The sequence below is a fragment of the Rana temporaria genome, chromosome 6 (genome assembly GCF_905171775.1).
Source record: "Rana temporaria chromosome 6, aRanTem1.1, whole genome shotgun sequence".
NCBI classification, from domain to species: Eukaryota; Metazoa; Chordata; class Amphibia; order Anura; family Ranidae; genus Rana; species Rana temporaria.
In genome coordinates this window covers 145,140,843-145,152,411 of record NC_053494.1, presented here as the reverse complement: position 1 = coordinate 145,152,411, position 11,569 = coordinate 145,140,843, and the positions used below count along the sequence as shown (strand labels likewise).

Below are 11,569 nucleotides of genomic sequence, written 5' to 3'. Positions count from 1 at the left end.
AGATCTAGTGCTAGAATTATTGCTGGCATGCTAACGGATGCGGCGATACCTCACATATGTGGTTTTACATATGTTGGCGGGACTTACGTGTGCGTTCGCTTCTGCACGCGAGCTACCGGGGACAGGGGCGTTTTAATATTTTTTTTTTAACTTATTTATTTATGTTTTAACACTTTATTTTATTTTTTTATCACTTTTATTTCTATTACAAGGAATGTAAACATCCCTTGTAATAGGAAATGTGTGTGACAGGTCCTCTTTATGGAGAGATGCGGGGTCAATAAGACCCCGCATCTCTCCTCCAGGCTGGAAAGCATGAGATCGGTGAAAAAAAATTCACCGATCTCATGATCAGTGTTGCTCAATAGCCGCAATTGCGGCTTTGTTTACTTACGTCATCACATCGCGCCAGGGTCCTCCGACGGTCATAGAGATGACTGGTGACCATCTGGTCACCAGTCATCTCTATGCTTCCTGCTTGCGCCGGACGATTCCTTCTCCGGGCCCCCTGATGGCACGGGAGAGCCCAGAGAAGCACCGGATGGCGGTGGGAGGGGGGCATGTCCCCTCCCGCCGCCTATAAGTTCCATCAAGCGGCGGAACCGCCACTATGATCGTTCTTATGGTGCGCAGGATCGCCGGCTGAAGACATGGATATCTGAATGATGCCTCTAGCTGCAGGCATCATTCAAAAACCACCCGGCAAAGCCCAGGATGTCATATGACGTCCACCCAGGATGGGAGATCCCATCTGTGGATGTCATATGAAGATAGGCCGGTATTGAAGTGGTTAAAGTGTTAATAAAGGATTTTTTTTTTTTTTAAATAACAAACATGTTATAATTACCTCCACTGTGCAGTTCGTTTTGCACAGAGTGGCCCCGATCCACATCTTCTGGGGTCCCTCGACGGCTGTCTCTGGTCCTCCCCGCAAGAACTCACCACATTCATGCGAGAGAGCTCGCATGGTTGCGAGTCCTTGCGGGCGTGCTCCTGTGATACAGCGAGCGGCCATATCACTGTATCACTCGGCGCGCCGCATCACTGAATGTGATTGACAGCAGCGCCAGCAAATGGCTGCGTTGCTCTCAATCCATCCGCTCTAGCCAATCAGCGGCCAGGCTGAGCGGCAAAGGGGATCTCGGGACTGAGCGCAGGACTTTGGAGTGGTCAAGTAAGTAAAACGGGGGCTCGGGGGGCGGCATCATCAGATGTTTTTTCACCTTAATGCATAGATTGCATTAAGGTGAAAAAAAATTCCTTTACAAGTCCTTAAACTAATGCATTACAATTTAATTACACCCATTCGATTTTAGACGATTAAAATTTGTCATCCAAAATGTACTGGAGATTTAGTCGACTAAATACAACTAAAACAATTGCAGAATAACAAAATGAGACTAAAACTAAAATGCCATTTTAGCCCTAAGACTAAAACTAAATTTGCTGCCAAAATTAACACTGCGTCACACTACATGTGCAGTGAGTCACTATTGCCAAAACGTTTAAAATCACTAACCTCTCTCAAGAGAGTTTGGGTTCCGAACTGAGTCTTTGCCCCGGGTAAAAGAATGCCTAGCTTTGCCATTGCTCCCAGTAGTATATCAGATTATTCCCCTTTGGTGGCATTAAAGTGGATGTAAACCCGAATTTTCTTTTTTTTTTATGTCACAATGTACAGTATAAGATTTCCCATCATCTGTGCCCAGTCTTGCCACAAAGTTAATCCAGCTCTGAGCAATCCTCATTATTCAGTGAAATAAAACGGACTTACAGAGAAAAACCTTAGTCCGTTCCGCCCCCTTGCTGTGAGTGACAGGCTATTTACATGTCATGTTTACATGTCTCATGCACTAGCCTGGAGACAGGCATTATTTTTTCTGAAGTCATGTGGTTACTTTTCTGGATTTTGACTGGATGTTAGTGATCATAGCAGAATTTAATGTAAGGAATCCACAGGAAAAAATGCATGTTGACAAGGGGAGTGTAGAGGGCGGGGAGTCTACGGACATCATGACTCCATTTGACAGGTAAGGATACATGCAGGAGGCATGTATATCCTTATAGATCAGCACTATGGCAGTATAGAAAAGATGAGTGTGTTTACATCCACTTTAATGTTAATCCTTTGAAACCCTAAAACACTCTTTGGCTGAACCTATTCTCTACTTTAAAACTAAGATAGGGGAATTTTTCTGGAAGCATCCCAGACAGACCATCTTCTGCGGGGTTACAGACGTGACTGTCGGCCCGGCATGCTGTGACCCTATAGACCAGTCATATGCATGCCCTGGAGCGTGTAGCTCACCGGCCACCCATAGAGCGACGGGCATGTTGTTAATGACCCAGTGCGTAGCCAAGGTCGGCACACAGTCGATGGCCAAAACGGGGGGGGGGGGGGCGGACTACAAAGATCGGGGATCCAGCCTGTCACCCCGTCAGCAGCTGATAGATCACAGGAACAAAAATAGAAAAAAAAAACTCCAGGACCATGGGCCTAAAGGGAGCCATGTCCTACTCCTATGCTAGGCAGAAAAACTGAGCTGCGATATGCAGGGAGAGAGGTTGTACCCAGAGGGACCACCCCTTGGGTGGTACTGTATAATGTTTGATATGTATTAAACACTTTCTAACAAGTTTTCTGCCTAGTCACTCCTAAATGAAGGCCAATACTCACTTTGTCAAGATTGCTGCTGTGTCCGTCCATGAACGGAAGAGAAAAGTCAATTTTGTTTGGGAGCCACGTCGCACGACCGTGCAATTGTCAGTTAAAGCGATAAAAAGTGCAAATTGCAAAAAGTATCCCGGTCATTTGGCAGCCAAATGGTTCAGGACTAAAGTGGTTAAGAATGCCTTTATGGATTTGTGCACACTATTTGTGCCAGCCCCCCACCTCAGGGCCATGGACAGATCCCCCTCCCATGCTACTTGGTAAGAAGACCTAGCAGTGGAGTCAAACAGTTTATATAGCATGGAGACAGCCCCTCGCAGAGCAGTAGTCTGCATGCATCCGTTTTCGAACACAGTTCAAACTACCAAGTCAGAGCTTTCCCTCTGCACAGACTGGAGAAAATGGTAAAATTGTTGTAGTTAGAAAACCCTCCGCTGAGGGCATTTCCAGACTTCATGTAAAAGAGGGGCGCGCTTTGCCCTTATGGTCATAATCGTCTATACACTACAATCCCTTGTTCAGCCACACCAAAATCAGGTTGCATGCCTGGTGGAAATAGGAGGTTGCCAAATAAAGAAGCTACCAGACATGTGCTGAGTGCAAAGGCCATCTCCTACAGCTTGTGTCCCATACATGTAATGAGTGGGAGAGCGTAGCGCACATTATAGCTTTCCAATATTTTGGTGGCATCCAAGGGGACAAGGTCTATCGTGAGTGGAGAACACACCTGAGCCTCTATAGAAACCCAGTCTGTCAAATTCATAGTTGATATTACTGACCACTGCCATAGTTGGGCGAGCTGTGCCACTACATATTTCCTGAAATCAAGCATGTCTAGTCCACCAAATCCTTAGGAGCATACATTGTGTCCCGAGCTATCCTAGAACCTTTGGTTCCCCAAATGTAGCAGAAATTTGACTGAAACCGTCACGTGGCATGACTAGGGACCTAAATAGGCAAAGTGCAGAAAAACATACCAGTAGCCTAGGCAAGACTGTCATCTTCAGAGGCAATCCCACCCATCCATGAGACTCGCATCAGACACTTCACCAAGTCTCCATCCTTGTCAGCTAGGTTAGAGTCCCAGCGTTTTTGTAAGCCTAACAAAATCCTCCCTACATATAAACATTTGCATAAAGTCTAGGCCAAGACTAAGCAATTCCAATAGGCAACAGGTTTTTATAGCCTATAGATATACATACCCTGAGATGGCTAAACTCCATTATGCTTTTTTTAAATGGCCAAAAACAAAATAAACACCTGGCGCCTAAATGCGGGTTAGCGTGTGTAGTGCTTTAAATGCCTCGAAACTCAGCGTCTGAACTCATTTGCTATCCAAAAAAAAGCCTCTAAACTAAACTGCCTAGAAACGACTATAAAAACAACCCCCTGTACATGTACCGATAAGAATTCAGGAGCAGTTGGAAAAAAAATGCCCAACTGCTCCTAAACGTCTGTTTACCAGCAGCAGTGTACATGAGGCCTAAAAGTTTTTATCTTTTGCTGTTATGCATTACTCTTAAATGCCTACTTGGAAGGTCATCCCCGCAAGGCTTACAGTGATAAAATGTTGACACCCTGCAGATTTTGCAAGTTTGCTCACTCAAAAAAGTTAGACCCTTCATTTCTTTGTATCATAGGTGCATTTTAACTACTTCAGCCCCAGTAAGATTTACTATTTAATCACCTCTGCAATTAATTTTTTACGCTATAAAACAAGGAGCGGCAATTTTGAAAAAAAAAAAAAAAAACACACACCACACACTCCACTCTTCATTACAGGGCTTCTCTAAATCTTTAAGGTTTCTTGAAGTTTCAGCTCCCTCTACATTTTCTATAGGATTAAGGTCTGGGGACTGGCTAGGCCACTCCATGACCTTAATGTCCTTTGGTGCCTTGGCAATATGTTTTGGGTCATTGTCATGCTGAAAGACCCATCTTCAGTGTTCTGGCTGGGTTCTCATACAAGATTTTACAATACACGGCCCCATCCATTGGTCTCAATACAGTAGTCGGTCTGTATCTTTAGCAGAGAAACAGCTCCAAAGCATAATGTTTCCACCTCCATGCTTGACTGTAGGGTTGTTGTTCTTACGGTCATAGTCAGCATTTTCCTTCCTCTAAACATGTCAAGTCCCCCTTCTCAAGAAAGCACATATACAGTCATGCCCATGAACATATATTGGACACATGCTTTGTGAGCAGAAACCCATTTACACTCTAGTCCACAGCATGTGTCCCACCCCCCCACCCCAAAAAAAAAAAAATGCCACAAAGGTGTTCGAGTTTGGTTTGAAGAAAAGGTGGCAACAATACTGGTTGCCTACAGAGCATGCCCCTGCCCAGGAAGCTCAAGCCGCTCTGCAGCTGGGAGATAGACTGAGGAGGCAGGTGATAGGAGGGAACCTCAGTCACAGTAGAAAAGGCAGGAATACTTGAGGCCAGGGTGGAGGAGGGGACCGACCACCCCAGGGAGGACTTGTGCCCCACACCACCCAGTCCACAGACAGAAGTGGGGCACATCTGATTAGCGATCCAGCGTAGCGTGTGGGTAAGGCTCCCGAGATAAAACCTCTCCACTAGTGGGGGGGGGTCAGCCAGGGCAACACTGCCACAGACTGAAGGTGCTGGGTCATGCATGTCCCTGCAAGACATTTAACTAGCTGGCCAGAATGGGGCCCATCACAGCAGTCCCTGCACAAGCTAAAGTCCTGCGTGGCTGTTGATTGAAGATCTCCACGGGAAGTCCGCTAGAAAAAAAATGGAACCACAGGTCTCAGCAGGGAACCAAGTCCCTACTCCTAACACTAGGCAGAAATAATTGGCTTGCCTAGAAGAGGGGGATTTTATACCAGCTAGGGTTGCAAATAGGTGGTAGTGTCGTTTGGTGTTCTTTTCTGCTTAGTGTCCTATCCCTGTAAGTAGCGCTAAAAAAGTTATTGTCAAAGAATATAAGAGCTGTGTGATGGATCAGAAGCAAGGTTTATCTTATACTCAAGACAAAAAACCCATAATGGACATAAAAGAGCTCATGAAAACATGAAATATAAATTGTTAGCCACACTCCAAGATCCTCGAAGTGTATGGATACTGTAGTTTATTTGTTTTGCATAGAGCAGGAAAGGTTACACAAACTTATCTAAACATTTTTTGCCATTTCTTTCCTGTTGTGGAAATTTGCTTTCATTGGAATAGGTGGCCCCCCTTGTTCGGCCAACAACTCAAAAATGTTAGATTTGGCCTCATTCTCCATTTTCCCACAAGGACAAAAGGTGGGAATCTCAGTGGGAGACACAGATTGCAATAAAAGCTTTATAGAAATCCAATCCCTTTCCATTCTATCCAAAAGAAAGTGCCTATACATACACGTTAGTGTGCAGTATGCACCAGTATGTGCCTTCACCTTTATTCTCTGGACATGCAAGTACGGTGGTAATGAGCCAGGCTAGCACCTGGAAGAGATCAGATGCAAAATCCACATTAGTGGCTACCACTTGTGTTAATGTGGTGACAGCATGGTACCAGGGCATAATATGAAACTAAATGACCATACCTATACCCCCCACCCCACCCCCCCCGAGTAATCGCAGCAATGTGTTTGGATATTTGGGGCCATCGTGAACCACATGATATTTCTTCTTCTTCTCAGACTGTGTTATCTAAAAGTGGTGTAGACGTGACAACAATTTTTCAGCGAAATATTGGGTAAATAGACAAGATGTGTTTAAATTGTGTACACTGAATGAAAACGGAAAAAAAAAAAAAAAAAAAAAACACATCTTGCACAGATTTTTAAGATCTTTTTATTAAAAGAAGAGTTCTTTCCACAGTAGTTAAAGCTTTGGCACATACAGTATAAAAAAAATAAAATCACCAACCATAATTACATCAGATTCAACAACCATCACTTTCTAGATTTCAGAATTTACTTTTCCCATGTTAAAAGTAGAAGGAATCTTCTGAAGATGCAGCAGACATTGATAAATAACACTGAAGGAAGGTCAGGTATTAGTAAGGATTGTGCGGAAAAAGAATTAAAAAATGTGCATACGGTAAAGACACTTGTGCCAGAAGCAGCAAATTCAGTGCTGCATTGGTAATATAATATAGCGCAATTGGTCCCTTTGGCATTTGGCCTCTATATTTACCCCAGTGCTGCCAAAGCCCTCCACAGTTTATTAACCAGTGTGGAGGTAAACTGCAGAGTTCCCAAGGCACATTCAGGAAAACTTTCACAACAACTTTACTCTTAAAAGGCTGCAATTTGCCAGATAAAAACAAAATAAAAAAACTTCCCTTTCGTTTCCCAGATCACTTGAAGCAAAAAAAAAAAAAAATTACAATCTTTGAATACTGAATGGCATGAAGTACTTCAGGTGAATTTTGAAGCTTTATCAGTTATCTGCCAGTCAGAGGGGGCCTCTACCCTCCTCCCACTTTAATTTAAGTTAACTTCACATGCTCTGCTCCCTTGACTAATTAGTTCTTGGTCTGTTCAGTATGATGTGAATCTGCTTGAAGGCCCAAAGGAAGGAAGCACTCAATGGGACATTTCACATTCTGCAGAGAAAAAAAAAAAAAAAAAAAATCATTTTATTTTCATATATTTTGAACAATGACATTTGTATAGGAGAAATATATATCCTGTATGTAAGAATGCAGGTTAGGGACCTTAGACCTTTACACTCCTTATATAACAAAAAGGTGTGAAGCACTGCATACGGCCTGCAGTTTCCAGGTGCAAAAACAGGAAAAAGTCCATGCCCTTTACATAAAAAGGCACAGATGTGAACTTGACCCATAGGAAACTAGGGTTGTCCCGATACCACTTTAAGACCGGAGTACTGATACTTTTTTTGTAAAAACAAAATTATAAATAAAAATAAATAAAAGTTTTTACAATGCTTTTTTTTTTTTTTAAAGGGGGAGGATAGACAGTGTGTTATTTTATTTCATTTTTTTTTATTGCAATTTTTTTTTACACAAGTACTCGGGCAAATGCTCGGTATCGGGACAACCCTATAGGAAACCATGTTAAATGGGACTGTAGCGAGTTTCTGCAAGACTGAAAACGCAAGTGCATAGGTGTGAACCAGGACTAAAAATGTATGGTTGTACAAGTACCTGTGATAAATAAATGGGGGACAGAACAAGTTCTATGCAATACACATCAATCAATAACTAGTATCTGTGGAATCTTTCCATGTAAAAAAGTTACAAAAAGGTCAGGGTCACCGAGAATGTACTGCTTGTTAATTCCTGCACAGAAAGTGTGGTCAAATAAGACCTTCACCTAAAACACAGGCAGCTTTGAGCCTTCGCCATCTGCTGATCATCTCAAGTCCCTACTTTATACTAACCAAGAACAGTTAGGCTGGGTCAAACTGCAGCATAATCTGGCTCACAGGAGTCTGATGCGTCTCCATTTAGAGTTTCAGCCCAATTCGGACACGAAACTGTCCCAAAGACGCATAGGACTTCTGTGCAAGTCGCACCGAGCCATTGAGGAGATCTGTGAACCTGCTTCATTGAGAGCCGGTCACAATCTCCTGCTATGAAAATTGGATGCGGGGGAAACTCGCAACAGTGTGAACCTAGCCTTAAACTGAATTCTAGAAGTCCAGCCTTTGACTAAACAGGTTTGTCCATTAGCCAATATCCTGCATAAAGGTCAGTTTCAGACCCATGTTTACGGTTCAGTCCTTGGATAACTCCTGCGTACATATGGTGCTCACCTTCATTGCCCAGTTACCTCTGCTTTTGTACATCATTGCTTCATTTACTCACCTGGAAGCTGTATGCTCCTGACCCGGCCATCAATTTACTGACTATGTTAGTGTGTCATTTGCCTGAGGACTCCTACCACTCTAGAATTTGTCCTGCCTATTATTGGCTGTTGTCCTTAGCAACACAGAGGGTCCAAACAGACAACAGGTTTTAGTTTCTCCCCATTTCTGACTACACAGGAGTTTCCAACTGACTTCCTTTCATTACTATACCCTCTTCCTAATATCAACCTTGCCCTTTATCAGACTGATCCTAGACAGACAAGTGAAGAAAAAAATAAATATATACTGCTTTAGTCTCTCACATCCTTCACCCTGCATCTAGTACAGCAATGGCAACATGACAAGTCTAGAACACTTACATAGTTTGTATGATACCGCTGCGTGAACTGGGAGACTGTGTGTCCGGTGGCATCTGGAGTAACAGCAGATCCTGGCCGTCGGCAGTTATCACAGCGCCAACCCTATCAAAACAAAGAGGCTTAACATTTGGCAATAATTTTCATAACTGGATTCTTGTTCATACAACATTCTGGTGAATGCGCAATGCTGTGAAGACTACAGTGAAATGGATAACACAGGTCTACCATTCTAAATAGGTCTCATGCAGTTATGCTCCCCTTGGTGGGTCAATGTCAACCCACAGCAGTTCTAGCGTTATCAATACCTTTCTCAAATTGCTAAAAAACGAGAATTGTGGAGTTCCCCCCTAAAGAAAAAAAGCCAAACAAACCACACTCTTCTAGGTTGATGCAACAGCGATCCAATGCTGCATCCATCTTCTGCCGGCTCTGCGCCGAGGACTGCGCAAACACTGGTGATCGCTCAGTTCTCCCCTCCGTTCTGAGTGGAGAGCAGTGACTCAATCACTGGCTCTGCACCGCCTCTCCAGTGCTCCCTGGAGCGCTAAGCTTTGAAGGGAACATGAGCATCTGGCTCAGTCTCCCAGCGGCTTGCCGAGAGACAGCTAGCTGCCAGTTCAGGCATCTGGGTGGATCACAACTGTAAAGCTGGGATCGATCCAGCACCTAGACCAGCTGAAGGACGTGGTCACAAAAGTGCAGAATTGCATTTTTTTAACCATAGGAGAAGTAGGGCCAAAAAAGCTTTGGCCACACTTTAAAAAAAATGGAAATGCACAGCCTCAAGAAGTACTGATCATTAGAGAGAAAAAAATAAAGTATATGCATAATTCTCCCCAACCCATTTGTACAAAAATTATAGTTTTGAGACACCAATTGAAGACATTGATGCACTTCGTGGTTTGCCTTTTCAAAAATGGTATGGAAAGATAAGCTGCAAACCACGATTGTGATCCAAAATCCTTTATTGTGACATCCTAGAGTGACCAAAAGACCAAAGTGCCCAGTAGACGCATTTCACCCAAACGGGTAATGATTAAGCACAAAGTCGTGTGAAACGTGTCAACTGGGCACTCAATCTAGTGGCGTCACTCTGGGATGTCCGAATAAAGGATTTGGGATCACAATCGTAGTGTACAGCCTATTCTTTTCATAGATTGATTGCGGAGGCGAGCACCCTCTAGTTCCATTAGGCTTTCTCATCTCACCTGGGGCGGCAAGAGAAGGTAGGAGACTGCTCTGTGCGATACCATGCCACAGGAGCAGGCAAGTAGAACATGTTACTTTCAAATTTAAAAAAATGCCGTTAGAAACCGTTTAAGACTGTATATTTTGCAAAGTGGAAGAAAAAATTATGTTGAATAGGTTATTTTACGTTTAGATTTACAAACTCCCATTAAGGGTCCAACAAGCCTACTCTGTATAGACTGTTCTGCCTGCCAAAGTGTCATAATCATGGCCTGTGCGTGCTTTGTTAGCTCACCTGCTGTCCTCCATAGCATGTGCATGAACAGATGGCTCCCAGGTACTCTTTCTGCCATTGCTCCCCAACATTGTAGAGTTTGCCTTCATCATAGCATGTAGCCTCATCTGGAAAAATAATATACACACACTGAATAGAATATACCCAACAAAAGGCAGGGTCTACTTTTCCTAATTGTAGATTTGCACAACAGACCTAGAAGCTGCACTTTACTTACGTGGTTCACACTTGAACTCTCCCTTTCCATTTCCAAGACAAGTGCAGCTTAGCATCTGCCCATTCTCTCCCCGACGATCCCACTTCTCACCAATTCTATGGTTAACTCCACTGTCATGGCACCATTCTGCAATAATCAATAAATTAGATCACAATACAAAATGGTTAATTACGTTTTTGCATCATCACCTTAAAACATGAATGTAAAGCAATAGATTTTAAAAGCATTTGTATATGTTTAACTGTGGCATATATTAGATAGTGGTCGCCAAGCTGCCCCTTTGCATACCCCTCTGTCCCTTGGGGCACCATTCTTCCCACTGACATCAGGCATCATTCCTCTCACCTGACACAAACAATGGGGCAATAACTTCTGCACTGATACCAACAGGGAGATACTATTTTACCCACTGACACCAACGATAGGGCGCAAATACCCCCCCCCCCCCCAATACCAAAGATGGGACCTTCTTTACTCCCATATATGCCAATGTATTTTATACTCCCACTGGCCACAGTCGGGGCCCCCCCAAAGTCTGAAGAAAGGTAAACTGGCCCTTTGTTTAGAATGTTTGGAGCCCATTGAATTGAAATGTCCATTGTACAGAAGTGATTAAATACCTACATCATTTTCTATTACTTAATCATTTTAGCATTAGATACCAGCAAGGATAGTTTGTACTTACTTGATGAGTCACATCGGAAGTGCCCACTACCATATCCTAAACATTTGCACCAAAGTTTAAATCCAGATTCTGAAACGCGCTCCCACTCCTGTCCAACTGTGTAATGTGCTCCAGTGAAAGTGTCATAACAGGTGTCCTCTACTGATGGTAGACCCCCATCAGGAACAACTATATATAAAAAATAAAAAAAAAATAAAAAAAAAAAAATATTAGGACATAAAATTCTACACCACATCTTCATACATTAGATATTAGTTTTGTAAAGCAACTATAATTAGGCCAGTTGTACTAAACTGCCCCTGGAATGGTTTAAAAAGTAGGGATGCACCGAAATTTGTCAGACGAAAGTAGTGCTGCTAATTGAG

At 43.2% G+C, this 11,569-nt stretch overlaps 1 protein-coding gene across 7 annotated transcripts in view; it reads right to left on the bottom strand.

The window, feature by feature from the left end:
- Positions 1 to 6,456: 6,456 nt before the first annotated feature.
- Positions 6,457 to 11,569, bottom strand: part of FN1 (fibronectin 1) — an 80,689-nt gene continuing 75,576 nt past the window's right edge. For all 7 annotated transcript variants that reach the window (XM_040357493.1, XM_040357489.1, XM_040357491.1 and 4 more), the window contains 5 exons: positions 11,205 to 11,372; positions 10,520 to 10,645; positions 10,303 to 10,409; positions 8,820 to 8,921; positions 6,457 to 7,231 (listed from right to left, as the gene is read on the bottom strand). In XM_040357493.1, coding sequence (XP_040213427.1) covers positions 7,151 to 7,231; positions 8,820 to 8,921; positions 10,303 to 10,409; positions 10,520 to 10,645; positions 11,205 to 11,372 — 584 coding nt within the window. In that variant the 3' untranslated portion in view covers positions 6,457 to 7,150. The remainder of the gene's footprint in view (positions 7,232 to 8,819; positions 8,922 to 10,302; positions 10,410 to 10,519; positions 10,646 to 11,204; positions 11,373 to 11,569) is intronic.